The sequence below is a fragment of the Watersipora subatra genome, chromosome 6 (genome assembly GCF_963576615.1).
Source record: "Watersipora subatra chromosome 6, tzWatSuba1.1, whole genome shotgun sequence".
NCBI lineage: Eukaryota > Metazoa > Bryozoa > Gymnolaemata > Cheilostomatida > Watersiporidae > Watersipora > Watersipora subatra.
In genome coordinates, this window is record NC_088713.1 from 47031505 (window position 1) to 47051395 (window position 19891).

The 19891-nt window shown below is 36.7% G+C and overlaps 1 protein-coding gene across 1 annotated transcript in view; it reads left to right on the plus strand.

The window, feature by feature from the left end:
* LOC137398498 (E3 ubiquitin-protein ligase LRSAM1-like) overlaps window positions 1–19891 on the plus strand; it is a 63218-nt gene that overhangs the window by 40034 nt on the left and 3293 nt on the right. The window contains exons 11-17 of the mRNA XM_068084614.1: window positions 4022–4192; window positions 6410–6497; window positions 8432–8587; window positions 9959–10054; window positions 12461–12559; window positions 14832–14963; window positions 16712–16810. Of these exons, the coding sequence (XP_067940715.1) occupies window positions 4022–4192; window positions 6410–6497; window positions 8432–8587; window positions 9959–10054; window positions 12461–12559; window positions 14832–14963; window positions 16712–16810 (841 nt within the window). The remainder of the gene's footprint in view (window positions 1–4021; window positions 4193–6409; window positions 6498–8431; window positions 8588–9958; window positions 10055–12460; window positions 12560–14831; window positions 14964–16711; window positions 16811–19891) is intronic.

Consider the following 19891-nt stretch of genomic DNA (forward strand, 5'->3'; position numbering starts at 1 on the left):
AGTGGTCAAGTAAAGGTGTTGAGTAGTAAAGCAGTTGCAGTGCGTTGTATGTTGGCTTCAGGAGGAAGCTGTTGTGTGATAATTTGATTATAAACCTGCGTGTAGTCAGTACTTGCGGTTTCAGCTTTTGAAGTATATTTGGCAATGTATTTGGCTGCATCGGTTATGTCAAAAGTCAATGAAACGTCATGATTTGCAGTCCATGTAACCATGCATCTGCGATTATAGTTGTTCAAGAGAGGGTCATTAGTAGCAGATTTTATAGCCATAGATGTTCTACGACCTTGTTCATCTAGAACAAAATCAACAGATGTTCGTGCTTGGAGTTCTTTCGGAAAGCCAAATCGGCACTTTTGAGTGCCATCTGGCTGTGTTCGCAAACAGTACCCCGGATTGCAACGTGTATGTTTTTGACAAATGTTGACAAGGTCTTTCAAGTAGTTTTCTAAGTTATCTACATCTTGACCCCTTAATGAGCATGGGTGGTTTCGAACATCCCAATAGAAATTAGCTGGATTTTGGTTATGTACAATGGCAGGATTCCAAGTGCATACATATTTATTCCAATACGATGTTAGTTCAGGTTGTGTACAAGTTTGTGTGTTTGGGGCATTTTGTAACCAAGCTAGGCCATGCACATGCAAGCTGCCTCGATGTTGCCATTCAAATCTGTACCAATAGTCATCAATTAGAAAGTAAGGTGTAAGGAAATGTTTGAAGAATGTGTCAAATCTAACACCTAGGTATGAGTCAACAGTAAGAGGTGAGTGCGCAATTGCTTGAGCAATGGTTCTATTGTCAGTATCAAGGAACTGTGCAAGATCCGGCCACTGCATGTCAGCAACTGAAAATGTGAAGAAAGCAGTAGCATTTCCGAGTTGTTTGTTCCTTGCAAGAAGTTCATTGCGTCGGCTATACCAGTATTGAGCAGTACCCCTAATTTGGGAACCGAACCTAAGAATTTTGTTGCTCAAGTTTCGTTGATTTTCATTGACAAGTTGGCGAATATCAGCAACAGACATTTCACGTTCATTTGGGTTGTTCTGTACGAAGACTTGACCTACTTGAATGGATTGCCAGCGGAGTGTACTATTATAAGCAAGGAAAACAAATCTAGGATCAGCTTGAAATTGACCATCTTTGTAGTAAAGAAGATGTTTGAAGTAGTCGCGCGCGGAAACAGGTTTAGCACGGGGTGCACGTAAATCCGCGGCACCTGTCTTGAACAAAACAGGAAATGCTCTTGCTATGTAGCCAACAGTGTTGAACTCATTGATAGGTTCACCTTGTATTGCAGGCCAATCAATTACATCATTGTTATCAATTGCAGCCTGAATAGCTTTATTTTCATTTGGTGCGGGTCTTTGTGCAGGTGCAAATGTATTTGGAATGATATGGTCGTTTGGAATATTTTGTTGACGTTGCAAGTTAGGTTCGTTGTTGTTGGCTTCATTTGGGTTGTTGGCGCCATTATCTGGATTAGGTGCTGGAGGTAGGTCAGCATCTAACTCTTGTACTATATGATGGTCAGGTAATTCCACAATGTCATCAAGTGGCAAAGCATCTACGTTTTCCTGGATAATGTTTATGTTACGATAAAATTCATTGTTAGCTTTAAGCCAAATGAGCGCGGCAAGAACTCTTTGACGACGAACTGTAAAGAGATTGGCTGGCAAGGCAACTTGGTCAACGCGTCGACGAAGGCCAATGATGTCAATTTGTTGTGATTGGCAAGGCAAATTTATTACAAAGTCATTTACGTTCTGAGGGAAGTTGATGACATGACCTCTGAACCCAAATTGGCCACCACGTGGAAGACGGAATATAGACATTGTAGGATTAACCTGAGCAATGAGTAACTGTTCTATAAGTGTAAGAGAAGATAACAATTCAACAGATGGACCTGGGTCCATATTGTTGGCTGCACTGAATTTATTAACAGCGTCAGGTCTAACTTGTTGACACGTACGACAGTTGTATTTGAGCATTGTATGTAATAAAATTTTTTTCATTACATTCAGTACATGTGAGCTGTGATATGTTGTTCTCAAATCTGCCTAAAAAGTTGTTACGCAGTTCTTGAAAAGCAGGACAATCTAAAGATTGAAAATGAGGAATGTGATGAAGGGGGGCATTATTGGGAAGAGCAATATTGTTTTGTGCAATATTTTCATTGTCAATGATGTCCATAAAATCATGATCATCATCTGGAAACAAAGGGGCTGTCAAGTCGATGTCATTTACATCGCCTACAACATCTACTAAAGAATTATCTGAATCATATGAGTTGTTGTTATTAATTTGAGTAGCGTGTTGTTGAACATTAGCATTTGATGTAGATGGTTGCTGTGAGGACCTATTTATCCTATTTATCCTCCTATTGCGCTGTAATAATTGAGAGACACGTGGACGGCCACTGCGTCGGCCGCGACGTGGTGTTCTGGGAAGTTGTATGTCCATGGTAGTTGTCAAGTTGTTTTGAAATTAAATTTAAAGTCAATTATGCAAATCAAAAGGTAAAAAAATCACACCTAATCCACTACTATCCTAAAGATATGCTCTACAACCCGATTTTACTGAAAATCGCCACAAAACGTTTAAAAAACTTGGTTTAATACAACAATAAATCACACCTAATTTACTACTATCTCAAACCTGTTTCACAACACTAAAAAATATTAATTAAAGCTGTAGGCTTAACCTACTGTAATTTAACAATAAGTAACTTAACAATAACGTAATTTAATAATTAATTTAATAATGTTAATGGAATTTATAGTTTCATAATGTAACTTAACAACAATTAGCAATAAGGAAATATGTTTATTATACATGTAACTCTGAAATGCAAAATTAGAAGTAAAATGGCAAGCTACTGTGTACTATACACAGTTTGAAAGTTGGTTGTGTTGAATGTAGAATGGTACTGATAGCGATCTTTAACAGAAAGCAAGTATGAGCTTTGACGCGTCTGCAAGTTTTCTGCAAACTGCAGCAAAATGAAAGCTGTTATAAAAGTGTTATACAGCTGTAGGCCTAATCTACTGTATTGTATGTAATTTAACAACAACAATAAGGAAATATGTTTATTATAACTCTGAAATGCAAAATTAAAAGTAAAATGACAAGCTACTCTGTACTATACACAGTTTGAAAGTTGGTTGCGTTGAATGTAGAATGGTTTTGATAGCGATCTTTAACAGAAAGCAAGTATGAGCGTTCAAACTTCTGAAAGTTTTCTGCAAACTGCAGCAAAATAAAAAAAAAGTTATCGTCATAAACGGGCGTTGTAGTTCGGCCCTAGCTGGTACGTAAGTTGTAAAGAATTTCGGCTAACGTTTTAAATAATGAAACCTTCGGTGATTGGACAAAAAACATAGGCTGATAAATGGTGTACCACAATTTCGTACCTGTAAATCGGTCTACGCCTCAAACAGTCTACGTTTATTACAAAAACCTTTGAATAAATTCGATTACAAGTAAACAACACCATAGACTGGTGAAATGAGCACGGTTTTCTCGTGAAATACGCACTACTAAATAGTTTTACAATCGGTCGCACGGCTTTATTGGCGTTTCAATTTTCGGTCTTAACTTTTATTAAACTGAGCTTTTTAAGCTTTTTGTGGCAATTTTCGTTCAAATTAATCTGTATATTTGTGTATAATCCGATCAAATGGGTAAGTTTTAAGATATTATCGTAGGTTTACAAAGACTTGGTAACATATTTAAATAGGTTTAAATGTGTTTTGTATAATTATTATACTTTAACGACTTTAAATTCCGATGCTTAAATTTTTTGATGAAATTTCTCGACGAGGGTTCGTCTCATTGTTGATGAATAATTTTCGTAAGTTGTGTGCGCATGCATTTATCATAAAAACTCCCACACTTCCGCTCCGCTCGTGTGGTCGTGGGAAAATCTCTGTAAATCTGGCATTTATGTTTCTTGAGTTGGGCAGAGACTGACCTGCTGGGCATTTGTGTCGCTCATATTACATTTAGCCCATTTTGTTACCAGAGAAAGAGAGCTAGCTAATATCACCATAAAGAATGAAGAATTGAGCATGTTGAGGAAAGAGGAAATGATGTCACGGATGGCTGATGCACTGCATGAAATGCAAGGGTTCGACGAGCAGATAGAGAGATACATGAGAGATCGGGAGGATGCAATAAAGTCTGCGCAAAAACAGTGAGTTAACATAAACATTGTGTTAACATAAATATGAGTTAACATAAACATTGTGTTGACATAAATATGAGTTAACATAAACATGAGTTAACATTAACAGTGAATTAACATAAACAGTGAGTTAACATAAATATGAGTTAACATAAACAGTGAGTTAATATAAACATGAGTTAACATAAACATGAGTTGACATAAAATGAGTTAACATAAACATGAGTTAACATAAACAGTGAGTTAATATAAACATGAGTTAACATAAACATGAGTTAACATAAAATGAGTTAACATAAACATGAGTTAACATAAACATGATTTAACGTAAACATTAGTTAACATAAACAGACATAGTTTTATTGAATACGTGAAGTATACAGTCATACTTCGACTTACGAGCTTAATGCGTTCCGAGACTGAGCTCGTATGTCAATTTACTCGCATGTTGGTGCAATTTATTTATATATAGAACAATCAAATATATTTTGATTGGTTTCCATACTCTAAAAAATGCAAATAAAACACTCAAAACAAGATATTGTAACAGAAAGAACATGTTGGTTATTGTCCTAACTTACCACATGCTTTCAAAAAGCAACAAATAAAAAATAATGCAAAGAAATGTGAAAAATTAAAATGTAAAATTAAATACATACAATAGCAGCTAACGCTAGCATTTGCCAGAGAGGGAGATATAAGTTATTCTTCATTACAACAGTTGACTTTGATAAATTTGGATTTTATCAGTCTTAAAAGACAAACTTGGAAGCAAATCTAAAAGCAAACTTTCATTTTTAACTTAACGTAATTAAAATTTCTTCGGCGTTCATAGTTTGAAGTTTCTCGCTAATTTTTCCTTTGTTTCGCTTTCACGACTAGCCAGCCGTTTTAAGATGAACCTATCTAAGGACGTTTGCCTTTGTCGCCCTTTCAACATGTTGCGATTAGAACGAACACAGGGGTCGTCACAAAGGTTTAATGCACGACCACTAGCCAACTTGTCCGATTGTCTATTTTTATAGTTTTGATAGATAGCACCGTCCTTTTCAAATAGCGTCGTTTCAGTTACGCTGTCACCGGCCAATTGTTTATCTTTTATCCAATGCCTGAGCGGTTTCTCCATCAGCTGTCGTGAAGATCGCTACGCCGTTTAGAAACTATGGTTAGTCTTTTTGCGAGCTAAATGCCCTGAATATAGTCCTTCTGTTTGATAATTGTGGATGTATTTCTGTCATATTGCTGAGCTAGCTCAATCACGCATACACATTTCGCATATTTTTCAATAATTTTCCGTTTAATATCAATTGTTATCATTTGCTTTTCATTTTACTGGCAAACTTTCGGTCTACGCACAGTACTTTTAATTCACATAATTCTGCACTGAAAGCGCGCACAAAAACGCGGCACAAAAGTATAACCTGAGCAGTTGAAAAAAACAGATTGATGCTGTTGTCATAAAACACCTCCGGCATACTTGGCAACTGGCTCACGTGCTCGTATCTCAAACATGGCTCATATGTTAGTGCTAAAACTTGCTTAAAAGCTGGCTCGTATCTCAAGTTTCTCGTACGTTGGAGCACTCGTAAGTTGAAGTATTACTGTATTTGTGAAAACATCTCGACGAATAAGGTTGCATGAAAGTGTAAACAGAAACCATCTCTCACAAATGCGTCACATTTGAGCCGTTTTGGAAAGAGAATCCAAACTATGGCGGTCTCGCGTGGCTGCGATTAACTGTTCGTTTTTGAGCTTTTAAGAGCTTGTAATCACATTTCCACATATTTGGCATCTGCAACACAACAGAGTAAGACATGGTTAATCTTATGATACCAAATAACTGTAATGTGAATTTTGTTGCAAGTCAACCTTTAAGCTTTGTGCTCCGCTAGAAATGGACATTTTCCTTTTTGCTCCGCTAGATAGCAAGGAAAATGGGACCAAGTTTTAGTGTTTGAATAAAGCTTTAGTTTATGATTTGAATATTTGTCGTAAATTATAAATATAAATTAATATAAAATTTTGCTTAAATTGAGCCACCAATTGGTTTTCAACAAAAGCATTCAGTTTAGTATGGGCATATACACATTAGCCATGACATCTGTCTATTTGTCAAAGAGCTGAGTATCTGACAAGTGACATCTTGGATTGGTTGTGCTCCATGCAAGCACGCGAGGTTCATTAACAACATTTTCAAAGATCTTTTATGATTCCATCTGGCTATAGGTTTCTGGACGAGGATCAACAGATATCGTCAACTCTTACAAAGAAGGGAACAGAGCAACACAATACAGTTCAGGCTATGCTTAATGAGGTAGGTCTTTGGGATGGGAGTTAGGTAGGTCTTTGGAATGGGAGGTAGTATATTTTGACATCTTTCAGCCAAATTGTCAGCTATGTTCATGTTTTCGTGCGTTAGAATTTCTATCAAGTAGATAACCTGATTTATACTAAGGTAAAACAGATCAATCAAAAGTTGCATACCTAAAAAATTGTATTAAAGTAGGTTAGGAAGCTAAATTGTGATTTGTGTAAACTTGGCGGATTTATTTGGTTTTTAAATAAATCTGTTTTCGTTCAGACTATGTCTTAGCCTAAAAAGCGATGTTTGTACTTTTTCACAAGTAGACCTAGTTTTCTCTAGAATTATCAAAACATACAACTGTTTGTTTTTTGACTAGCCTTATTATTGTTAACGCCTTTTTGGACAGTATAAGGTACTAAAGCTATAATGGCGCTGTTAGTAAGCTTGAACACTTTCGAGCATATTTACTGTTCCCATACAGCGACGGTATAGCGGCGCATTTCTATATGGTGCTGCCATGCCATCATGGAAACAGCCGTGTCGCGCTCATTCGGTTGGGATTCAGTATCGCTGTTTAAAACCAAAAAACCTGTGCAATGCGCCATCTTTGTTCCTTGGAAATGGCCGTAGCGACCAACTGCGTTGCACTTGTGCAAAGGTCCTGATTTCTTGTTGCTTCATGTACAGAAGTTTTATTATTAAAACACTCTAATTTATTATTTTAATTGAAACTGATACAAAGATACAACCTTGACATGAGGCCTCGCACAACCATCACTCTACTACAGAGCCCTATAGAAACATGATCCGCTAGTCGGCACAGCACAGCGCTTCTGCATTGGCTCACCCAGGTGTCTCTACACTATCCCTGTATTGAAACCTAGTATTCGATATAGCAGCAATACTATTGACAGTACAGTTGATTGCTTGAACGATACATTTTTGGACAGTGTAGGTATAACAGAGAGTTGATTTCTAAAGGGTTAACAATTGACTGGTGGAAGTTCTGACATCAAAAGCGTAAAGTAGAATCGATAAAAGCTGGTAAACCTGGAAAAACCTGTTCTGCTTATGCGTAGGTTAGCGTAAATACGCGCAGCGAAAGCTCTTGTCAGATTCGTAAATGTTAGTACAGTCATACCGCAACATACGAGAGTTCCGACGTACGAGAAAATTGAGATACGAGCAGGGTTTCGACCAAGTTTCTTCCTTGAGATACACCTAATTTTTTAGATACGAGCTGGCTGTCGATGGCCACTATATGGTCAAGTATGCGAGAGGTCGCTTTCGAGTACAGCATTGCTCGGTCTTTCTCATCAATTCAGTTTTGTTGGTGAAAAGTTATTGTGAATGCGAGGCAAACCACGACTAACCTGAAACATACTGAAAAAAAAATGAGACAACAAAATTAAAGTAAGTTAGTGAAATGTTAAAATCTAGCTTCAAGTGTTTGTTTAGTAAGATAAATTCATTCAAGGTAAATTCAAAATTTCTATTTCGTTGGGCCACAAAAGTTTAGTGTACACATTTGCTCTCAGCTCTTTCTCAGACGGCCGTTACCCAGAATACTTAATGCTCTTATTTCGAGGTATGACTGCAGTAACAATTCTAACTGTTCAATATGAATTTTTGCTCAGAGATATCGGAAAAATTAATGTTCACATTTATTAACCCTTTGAACCCTTGCCTTGCCATTTTGTCAGTATCCCTGGCCAATTTGTCACCAAGTAGTATATTTTGAAACATTTATCACGTATATGTAAATCTGCTCATAATTAAATAGTATTTGGCGAAATAAGTGCACCAGCACACTGCAGCTTCTATGTAGGGACGCCCAGTAACATCCCACTCTCAATTCTAAGCATTTATCATTCTATGTCTGACAGGAAGTGGTACTTGGTGTAAATTTAGTGTATCTCAGATTTGATATTTGATGTCTGTAGGAGAACTGGCAGCGGGCTGCATTGGAGTCTCTCATGAAACAGAAGGATGAAAGACACTCGCAATTGACACTCGACATCAGCTCTCTGGAGAAGCAGTTGGCAAGACTCACGATTGTTGAGATGGCGAACAAGATGTCTGACAACAAGGCAAAACAGGTAGAAGACTGGTTGTAATTTGTGGTTTTGCTATTTTAGACTTTTGTGTGAAATATACAGTAATTTAAATAAATAAATATACAGTAAATATGAAGCATTTGAAAATGCTAGTGCTAGCATCAACCTAGACAACACTTTGTAGGCACCAACTCTGAGCATAATCTCTTTCCTTTCGTATTATACCAATCAATGGCTGTTATGACACCCAGTCCAGCGCACTGTGAAAGATCATCAAGCATGACGACTATCTGTCTGCTTGTTCCCAAATGCAACAAGGCTGTCATTGCCGCGGTTGGTAGCATGCCTGCCAGATAAGCTGAATGTCCAAGTCAGATCAATTGGAATGAAATCTTTTTCCAACATCCAACTGTTGCTTTGGATAGACACAACCCTTATTATAGTAAATATTTACTAGACATTGTATTTAGTTTCGTAGTATTTGTTTTTAATTATTTTTAAACCAAGTTTAGTTAGAGCGATGTTCTATTTTTCAGAGTGAATTTTTTTTCTAAATTGTTCTAATTTGCTTTAGATCATTTCGCATTGTGTTTGAAACTTACTTCAATCGATTGGCAATCGATTGACCAAACACAACAAAGCGTAAATATCAAGCACTCCTTATGCCCTTCAAGATGCTAAAGTTCTCTTCTAATGTCTTCCTTCTGAAGCATCAAAACCCCATGGATTGTCAGATTGATTAGCTTCAGTTATTCAACTTTGAATAATTTGCATGTGAATAATTTGAATGTCACTGTTGAGCTGCTCGCCATGTCAAGATTCCATTTGATATGAAGTGAAATAGCACTTCGATGGGGTTTATATATTCGCCTAAGTGCATTGATGGCATGAAATATTTTTTTGTTATCATGTATATATATGCCTTACTTCTTTACTGATGGTCCGCACTATATGTCCACAATGTACATGTATGTCGTCATTTACCCACAATTTTGGGTGAGCGTTTGTGGTACATTATCACAAATTCATCTGTGTTTGCATCGATGAATAGTCTGAGACCTAATGCTCATTACACAAAATGGTTGTTAAAACGGGTAAATACTAGTCCTGCAGCAACTATCATGGAATGAAGTATAGACTAAGCAATCCGTGACAGCCAATCACCATCGCCGAATTGGTGCACATTGCACTGACTTTCATGGATGCTCGACACAATAGGCTATCAGGAAAGTTTCTCAACTACGATGTTTTTCGACATACTCGTGTTGCCTCGGCGATATGGTTTATGGTGCGCATAGTTGATTAATAATCATGAGAGGACAACCCTGAAATATGGTGATGCAATGTGAACCAGCCTTTAGTCTGTGGTTTCTCATTTTTATACTACTAGTTGAGGCTATTGCTTCCTTGCAGGACATGCTGACGGAGCAAAGGGAGCATCTGACTCGTCTGCTCCAACTTCTCATGGATAAGAGAGATCTGCGCTCCAAAGAAATTGCCAAAAGAATGGTACAATTATTTCCTTATCACATTTCAAATTTTCTTTATTGTATTACACTTTATAACTCATCTTATAATGTTAACATCATGTTCTACAAACCATATTGTATTTAGTTGAAATAGTTCACTGCTGTTCAGTCTTTAATGAACTGAAGTCTAATTTTGTAATTTTTCAACCATCACATGTGAAACGTCGATCTGTGCTGGTTTCGAACCTGTGACCTTTAGCTTGTCAGATCAACATACCATTATATACCTTATCCACATACCATAGAAAAGGTATGTGGATAAGTAGATAACCTCTTAGATAACCTGTAGTATTATAAGAGTGCCGTTCCATATCTCTAACAAGTTCTCACTTAATGGAAGAGCTATAAGTGCAGACTCGCTACAGCACATTTAATATGTAAAAACAGGTCTACTTCAAGCATATCCTGAACCAGTTGGCAAACTTAGAACTTTTGCTTTCTGTATAAATATGCAACGATTATCTGGTCAGAATCTCAATAATCCATCTTCGCATGCATTAAGGCCAATTGTCCTCAATGAGCATGTTCATAGTTTCTTGTTGTAAAACTATTTGCGTTGAAGTTGAATGAAATCTTGAGCATTGCCTGGCTTCATGGTAAACCTACACAAGATTTTAGTAATTTTTATCAGAAAGTATCAGTATTTTTCTATCAGTTGTGATTGTTTTTGATGCTTAAGGTTGTTTGACTGTCAGGATGTTTCAAGATTAAAATCGACAAAAATGGCGCTGTTAAACCACTGAGAAGAAAAATGTGTGCTGAAATGATGTCACTTGTCATAATCACACCTCGCTTAAATCTGAGCGTTTTAACTGTGATCAAGTTTTATCATTTTTAAATTAAAAAAATCCTGGTATTCAGACCACTTCAAACATCAAAAACAATCACAAATAATAGAAAAATAACGATACTTTCTGATAAAATTCACTAAAATTTTGTGTAAGTTCATCTTTATCGCTGGTATTCTATAAAGTGTATAAGATCTTCCATTTATTACCACTTTAGGGCTTTTAAAACTGATCAATTATTCGCTTAATTGGCTGATAACTTTTGCATTAGCAGCTGTAAAATATTACTCCGCAGCATTTGAATACATCCTTGCTTTGTTCGCTAACGGAGGTACATCTAAATTGAATTTTGGGTTTCAAGTGAAAATCTTGTTCCCTTAAAAGTTTTAAAAAGCTGTTTCAATCTTTTCCTAAGATTTCTTTAGATGTCACGCTTTCCCGAAAACATGCTACCGTACTTGGCCATTCCACTGTCCGAAGTCATATCTTCATTTGACTACATGGAGTAATTGACTTATGACATCGATGCTTTCTTAACTCTTTTGCTACCGTAAGCCGATGGATCAGCTTATCAATAGGGCTTCACTTTTCTTTTCATGACAAAGCTTATACATTGGCTAGACCAGTCAAATTTTGTCTCCGATGAAACAACCTTGTTGCCGATCATGCGCCACCAATCAAAAATTCTTATGCTAGGATATTCCGTTTCTAATCATTTTTCAAAACGGGGAAAACCGGATCGCTATCGTCATGGCAATACGATAGCGATCTGACGATAGCGAATGCGGCAATAGTCGCCGCATTCTTTCAAAGCAAAGGTTGTGAAAGAAATTTTGTGAGAGTGGGATTCACTAAACAATTTTATACTTATCTTGTAGAGAATTTTGTTCTGAATAAATTACATTTTACAGTGAAACAACATCTGTGTTTATTCTCAAAATATTGCATAAATACTAGCGGTATATCGATTTTTTGAAAATCCGTTTCAATTAATTTGGTCAGAATAGCAAATTTAGTGCGGTAGCGAAAGAGCTAAGATGTGGTGTAACAGGAATTTTAGAGTAAGTCGAAACATCCTGAGTGTATTACTCTGCACTCTTTTTAATATCTAGTTTCACCTCCATGGTGATGACCTTTCTTTTTTGATGCATTACAATTAGAAGAACTTGCCTTGCGCTCTCGAGCCATATTATAAGGCTAAAATAGAAAGAGGTCAAGAGGTCAAGCAGGCAAGAAAACGAAAAATGGCAAGCGCAGGTAAAATTGCATACCACTGACACTGTGTAACGCACTGATTCCATTTTTCTCCATCACAATTACAATAAACGTATTCATTCCCTGCTCGTCAGATATTGGTTCGCAATTGTTTGTGTCACTTACGTCAGGAGTGATTTAAGATGGAGCTACGGTAAATATTATTTTAGATATTTTCATCAAGCGCGTTTGCAACCTTAAAACAGCGGCGTAAGTCACGATCCTCGTAACTCCAGACCTCTCTGTAAATCGCAAAAAACTTATGATCTGTTGCTCCACTTCTCTAAATGTTTGCTTTGGTTGATAATGTGCATTTAGCAACCAAATCTTTGTTTGATGCGTAGGTCGAGATGGAAACGGCAAGGGATGAAGATCTTGCAGATTATTGGTTGGCTCAAATGCAAAGGCTGCTGGATAGGAAGCCTCAGGCCCAAATAGACAGGGTGAGCTTTATTCAGGAGCTAGCCAGCCCCCCTCGCAGTAGCTTGATGATCTATATTGGACACTAATATTGTTTCATCAATGCTCTTGTAGTGATACTTCGACTGTGAATAGCCAGTAATCCCAGGAAGCTAGACTAGGTTCTGCTGACACACTCTAGAACTATTCACATTTGATTAGGTTTCATGCTACCAAACCTTTTGCTCGTTTAGACAAAAAAATTTTTTGTTGACATATGCTCAGTTTGGTTTCTGTTAAAGCTGAAGTTTTCATCTTGAAGCACTAAACCTTCAGTTTTTTGTGCGATTAGTTGAAATTTCGGCAAAAGACTCATTAGTCTTTTTTTACTTTTACTGATTTTAAATTTTAACTCGTGTTAGGAGAATGAAAAATGGGAATTTTCTGGGTGTGTCTGGATGAGTCGAAAAAAGATTTTGAGTCACTTAAAATTATTTGGGAAACGAAATCAATATTACTATTAGAGATGTTCATATCAGCACCATTAAGCGCGCCATGTTGAAAGAGTTTCATTATTAGGGGTTACCTAAATATGTTCAATGTCGCTGCGTGGATTATATTTCTTATCTAACTGGAAATGAGAGGTTTTGAGATAATTTTAAACTCTCAAGGATACTAATCACTACTGTTTGTTTTTGGCAGAATAATAAACAACTAACGCTTTACTTTTTTATGCATTAGCTTCATCACTAATAATAGTTCTACTTTAGTTACTGATTGTTATATGTAGTGAAAGAGTTATTCAGCACATTGCTTATACTGGAGTTGTCAATGTTATATTGGAGTTGTCATCCCTATATTGGAGTTGTCATTCCTACATTGGAATTGTCATCTCTATATTAAAATTGGTGTGCTTATATTGAAATTTTCATGTGTATATTGGAATCGTCGTGCCTATATATATTGGAGCTATCAGCCTTATGCTGAAGTTGTCATCCTTATGAAGGGATCAGCGTCGTGTGAGCGCTCCTTGTGATATGCATCTGGTAGTGCTCCGCTGTGTTTTACTTTTTTATACTTAAAGTATTTAGTAAACAGTAAGTTCATCAGCATTAAGGGCATTTGACGCTGATCATAACTGTCCATATTGAGTAGCACAACTTTAAAACATAATTTTCGAAAGATCTCTAATTTTTCTTTCCCACTCTTTGACACAAAGCGATACCAACTGAAAGCAGTATATGAAAGAATTGACAAAATACAATTCAGGTAAAAAGTGACGGGTATTTTGGTTCTACACCTCTGTTTCTGGTATCACGAAAGTCTAAACTAAATCTCGTTTATCTTTTGCAAAAAATCAACAAAACATAATTTAATGGCTCCTGAGCCCAGGGCCATTTCTCTTCCATCTGGCTTTCGGTCAGTTCGGTTTGGCTAAAGTCGTTTTATCGATCAGGCTGGGCCGAGTCAGATTAGCCAGCATCTCTAGTGTCAGACCGGCTGGCCAGTGTCTACTATGTCCAAGTTGGTGCCATCTACATCTTTGAGTTCAGAAAGTGGGTGCTGCTGTGAAACAGCTCAGTTTTACCATACTGATGTCATGTGGCAGCGCACCTATCTGCTCACCTGTCTGCTCACTTGTTGCGTCTTTCACTAGTCTTTAACCTCCTTATGCCAAGAGGCAGCATGTCTAATATGAATGGCCAAATCTTTTACGCATTTCATTTGGCAGATGGCATGGGAACTGTTAAATTTAGCATGGCAGCCTTCCATTTTGAGGAGCTACATGGAATCTGGTCGATTTTTGCATCAGAATGTCGATTTGTTGCATGTTTCAAGTTTGGCTTGACTTTACACTTGATAGTCATTGGTCGTCCCCATCCAGTTACTATTATACAAAGAAGCAAATTTATGTATTTGGATTTATCCTCTCATTTTACTTTAAACTATTGGTTAGGGAGCACTAGTAGTTTCGTTCTAATGTGATGCTCCAATAGCTTTAATAATTCATAACAGGCAATTGGTTTTACGATTTATTTGTTGGTTAGTATTCTAAGAAAAGAAAATTTTGTTCAACTTTCCTTTGGATTTTGCCGACTCGAGTTAGAAGTGTTATGTGCCAAAAAACAAAATTACAACTTCCATAAAACCTGATTGAATGCCGCCTTTATTTGACTGCCACCATAGCAGAAAGGTTGAAAAATAGAATGCCATGGCATTTAAATAGAGGTTTTACGGTATTTTGGTTTTTGCTAACAACTACTGCAAGATTGTTAGTAATTAGTTATTAACAATTCTCTACTCTTCTGCACACAGGAATCACAGCTGGAGTTCAGTGTGGTCGACATACTGAGCATGGCAGGGGCAGACGATTACGTACCAAGGTTTGCACAGCATAAAGTATCGATTGAAACGATGAAGTCTCTCACAGATGACGACCTGAGGAGGGTGAGTCGCACATTCTGCTTTTCTCGGCTCCAACGTTATTTCAATCTGATTGGAGGTCTTTTCAGAAAATGTTTTTTCTCGAAAATGTCTTTGCATTTGCTTTCACTTGTTACACAAAATTTGTACCCTATTTATTATAACCAGCAGGTTGTTGCAGGTTTGAACCCGCTTTTAATAATCTTTAGCTCAACCTGCAACCATGGCTGAAGAGTGTGACACGCAGCGAACAAACACTCACGTTATCGTAGTAATATGTAGTATCAGTATTACACCCTCTGATGTTTGTAAAAGCTAAAGCTTTTGTCGTAGAGTTTGATTTTAAAGCTTTTTAAAATCAGTTGAAAATTGTGCAGTCTCTGCTTGCAGTAAGCAAAGCAGACATACTTGATGTTTGAGGGATTGTTCACACACAGCATTTGTATTATTGCTATCGCAGCTCTCACAAGCTATTTGTCGACAGTTGTTATCTGTGAATAGCAGACTTGACTTTCTTAGCAACCAGATACAGGTCGACTTCTCTTAACAACGGGATTACGTTTTGAAGACCACGTCATTAAGTTATTCCGTCGTTAAACAAACCCTTCGGATCTCCTTTGCTTTTCTGTGGGTTGTTCACACTGTACTGTATTTCTTCACCTTTTCTCTTTCTCTACTTTTTGTAGTAATTGTAGTATAGTATACAGCGAAACTCGGATAACTCGCCCTCGGATAGCTCAAACACATGGTTAACTCGAACGGATTTGCTTGGTCCATTCCCACGCAATGATAAATTGCTTTAGATAATTCGAACGTAACTTCGTTAACTCGAACAGTTTTTGCCCAATGGCTACCGAGATGGTTGTGCTTTAGAATATCACTTTATTCCAAGCTATAAAGAGAAACATCAACTTTTAGTAGTTCTTAGGCGTCATTATTACCGCTATCGGCAAAAAAAATTTTGTTAATGACTTTTCTAAAGGTTTGCAAAAATCAAATTTTACTAAACATCCGTTTTGAGATATCCCTTCGAAAGCAAGGAGAAGCGAGGAATGCTTCGGATAAGCTTAAAGAAAATTCGGCAAAATGGTTTTTGTTAAAACGCTCGAAAGAAAATATGTCTTTTTTCTGAGCGTTTCAACCGCGATTAAGTTTTGCCTATTTTAATCTGAAAACGTCCTGGCAGTCACATCACCTAAAACGAACAAACAAATATGAAGTAATAGGAAAATATTTATACTTTCTGATGAAAATTGTTAAAACATTACATGAGAGGCATTTTAACTTGCAACAAGCAATCTATGCATTTGATTTATATTATAGTTTGTATATGTGCATGTATCTACTAATAAATAAATAAATACATGGACTTGTGACAGTGCTCTGGTAACTTGAACGGTCTGATAACTTGAACACTTTCGCTCGGTCCCGTGAAGTTCGAGTTAGCCGAGTTTCACTGTATATACTATTACATATACATGTTATGTAACATATACATGTTACATATATATGTATAATACATAATATATACATATATTATTCTAACAGAATAACAGACAATGAAAAACATGGATTTATTGATATTTGGCTGTCTATTAGGCTACTTTAGTATTAGGCTATGGATGAGTTTAATTGACCAAGAAATCTTTTGGCATATCTTTTTAAATGAGAGGAGTCATCCTTTCTTTTTAAGTAGAAGACAACTCTCATTCTAGGCTTCAATGCGTACTAGCAAGCCTATTCATTAATAATTTGGCTGAAATGTTTTGTAGATGGGGGTTCATGAGATTGGTGTACGGAAGTCGATTCTGAAGAATACGCTCAGCTATTTAGAGAAGGTTGGCGAACTGCCAACTTCTGACTCATCAGGGGTAAGATATATGATCGAGGGCTGTCATGGTGTTTGGTTCGGAGTAGAGTAGAAGATTATTGTCGGTAGTGGATAGTTCCAATGACTTCATGCCTTTTTGGTGGTTTGAGGTCTATTTTATCCTGTAGACCGGCTTTATATGATGTTTTATCGTTATAAGGCCATTTTGGTGAGATTTGACCTACGACTGTGCGATATTTGACAGTTTAATAGTTCTACCAGTTTCATCTATGAAAGTTGCCGATCAAGAATGATGAATCATAACGCTGTCACAATCCCATATTTGCAACGAAAATTGAAAAGCGGTTCAAGTTGAAGTCACGTTAACACTGGCACGCTATATTGGAGTTGCTTCCTCGTTGACATAATCTGTTAGACGTAAAATTAAAAATGGTTATGAACACGGCTTTGTTACAGCCGCTAACACAAAATCAGAGAAATACTGCATATTATGTTTGTCTGTTTTTGACGGCTGTCATTGATGGAGTACAACATAGAGTTAACCAATCATATCTCACAATGTTAATAGCCCCATAATTATAAGCTAATGAAGTTGATGTTGTGATTCGTTGGTTAAAAAAGTTGACCTATTCTGTATAGACCAAGTCTGTGTTGGTTTGGTGGAGTATTTGCAAAAAGACTGCTCCACAAATCATAAACAGACAAGAAACTATTCCTGCTTCCACTCTTTCAGGGGCAACACAACTTCGACAAAGTTTATTTGTGTAAACGCACCTTTATATTTGCACAGTAAAGTTTTGGTTTTTCAAGATCCAACACTGATGCATTCTTTTCATGAGGCTTATAGGTAATCGTGACCTAGTTGTATAGAGCGCCTGACCTGCAAACAAGGGTTGGGCTTCAATTTCCAAAAAAAAACAACTCATGGTAACAGCAATGACATGTAACCTTGAATTACTTGCTGCAACTGGGATGTCTCCAGTTGTCGAGGCTCCTTTGCCACTGGACATGTCCAGCCAAGATTACAGAGCCTAGCTTGTACAACAGAGCTCCTAAAAACACCCGCACAGTCTCTGCTTGCAGTAATCTAAGCAGACATATTTGATCTTCAAGAGATTGTTCACACACAGTATTTGTATTCTTGCTATCGCAACTCTCACAAGTCATTTGTTGACAGTTGTTATCTGTGAATAGCAGACTTTACTTTCCTAGCAACCTGATACAGGTCGTCTTCTCTTAACAGCGAGATTACATTTTGAAGACCTCGTCATTAAGTTATACCGTCGTTTCACAAACGCCTGCGAGCCTCCCTTGTTTTTCTATAGTTTGTACACACTGTACTGTATTTCTTCACCTTTTCTCTTTCTCTAATTTTTATCGGCTTTTCATAATAAATGTAAATCTTTAACAAGTATATCGAGTTTCAACTTTTTCTTTTTCATTTAGCTTCTGTGTGTGCACGAGTATGTCAACAAATGCTAGGCTACCTTAATAGATGTTCCATATTTTTACCTATTCTTCATGTTCCCTTTTTCAGCATTTTTCTTTGCATTTAGCGTTGGTATGTACCGTAGATCTTTTTATATGCTCCAGCTTTAGCAGGAATATTTGCCTAGTACTCGACACTGTACTTGCGTAAAAAATATCATGGCTATCGTACATGTGTAATATTTATACATTTATTATTACATTAATGCTTTTAGGAAATATATTTTCTTTTTATTTTCTTTTGCCTGAATTTACTCAAAAATTCAGTAGATTTTATCAGAAAGTATCAGTATTTTTTGATCATTTGCGATTGTTTTTGATATTTGAAGTGATCTGACTGCCAGGATGTTTTAAGATTAAATTTGAAGAAACTTGATCGTTGTTAAAATGCTCAAATTAGGGGGAAGTTAATTATGATGTTCATAGTTGCAAAGAGACCGTAACAGAGACATGTAGCACTGCAACTTGAACCCAAAAGCCGATATCAATTATCAGAATGATAACAACTAGTGACGTCATTTTGTATGTATTCTTTTTCTGAGCGTTTTAATTGAGATCAAGTTTTGTGAATTCTAATATTGAAAGCATCCTGACAGTCAGATCACCTCAAACATCAAAAACAATCGCAAATGATAGAAAAATACTGATACTTTCTGATGAAGTTTACTAAAATTTTGTGCAAATTCATCTTTAAGCATATTTTTGACAATGTTAACATGGTGCCATAACTCCGAGTCGTCGTCGTTAAGAGAGCCTGTCGTTATATAAGGACCATCTGTAATACATGTTGTTATAGTTTCCATTCAAACAGATCAGATTGAAACAACTTACGCTGAGGAAGAAAAATAATAACCATTTGAAACCTCTTAATTGTTAAAACTAAAATATATCTGTTCTATCATGAGTATTTATGAACTCCAGAGTTAACCCTCGGTCCTACCAAGTGTTGAGTAGACTTCCGGCAGTTTTGTGTTCTCAGTAAGATATAAAAGTGCGAAAGCAAGTGCTTTTGCAATTGTAAACTACATTGGAATCATTTTTAATTCACACACCGGCATATGTACGATGATTTACACATCCTTCTCAACTAAGTCAAATCGAAATGTTGCGCATTCAGAAGAGAAACTTGAGCTGTCAATTTGAACTCCTGTGTAGTCTAATTAGGATTTTCAATTCGGTTTTAAAATCTGCTGAATTGAATCAAATAGCTGTCAATTCTACATGTTTTAACTCATTGCATACCGCAAGCAGCGTAGTGCGGTTTGGCCCAGCGATTGCGTATGGCCAAGAGTGGCTTGATGCAACTTGTGCAGACGTCGTACAAAGTGTTTCTGATTAGTGGGTGGTTATTTAATTAGCCTATCGAGGTGATACTTAAACGAAAGGAACCAATCATCTGCAGGTGTTGAGCCAATAAAAATCATACTTACAGTAAATCCTAGGCTTAGTCTCGCCTTGTAAAAAAAATTCTTTTTCATAGACCTTGTGGATCAAAGTTATGGCAACCTACAAGCGCGGTTATCAAATATTAGGTTTTATGAAGTATTTATTTGTGTCGATAAAAAAAAAAGAATTTGGTAATGGAAGAATTTGAAATCAGCTAAATAGCGAAGTGCAATATTTTGCTTTATGT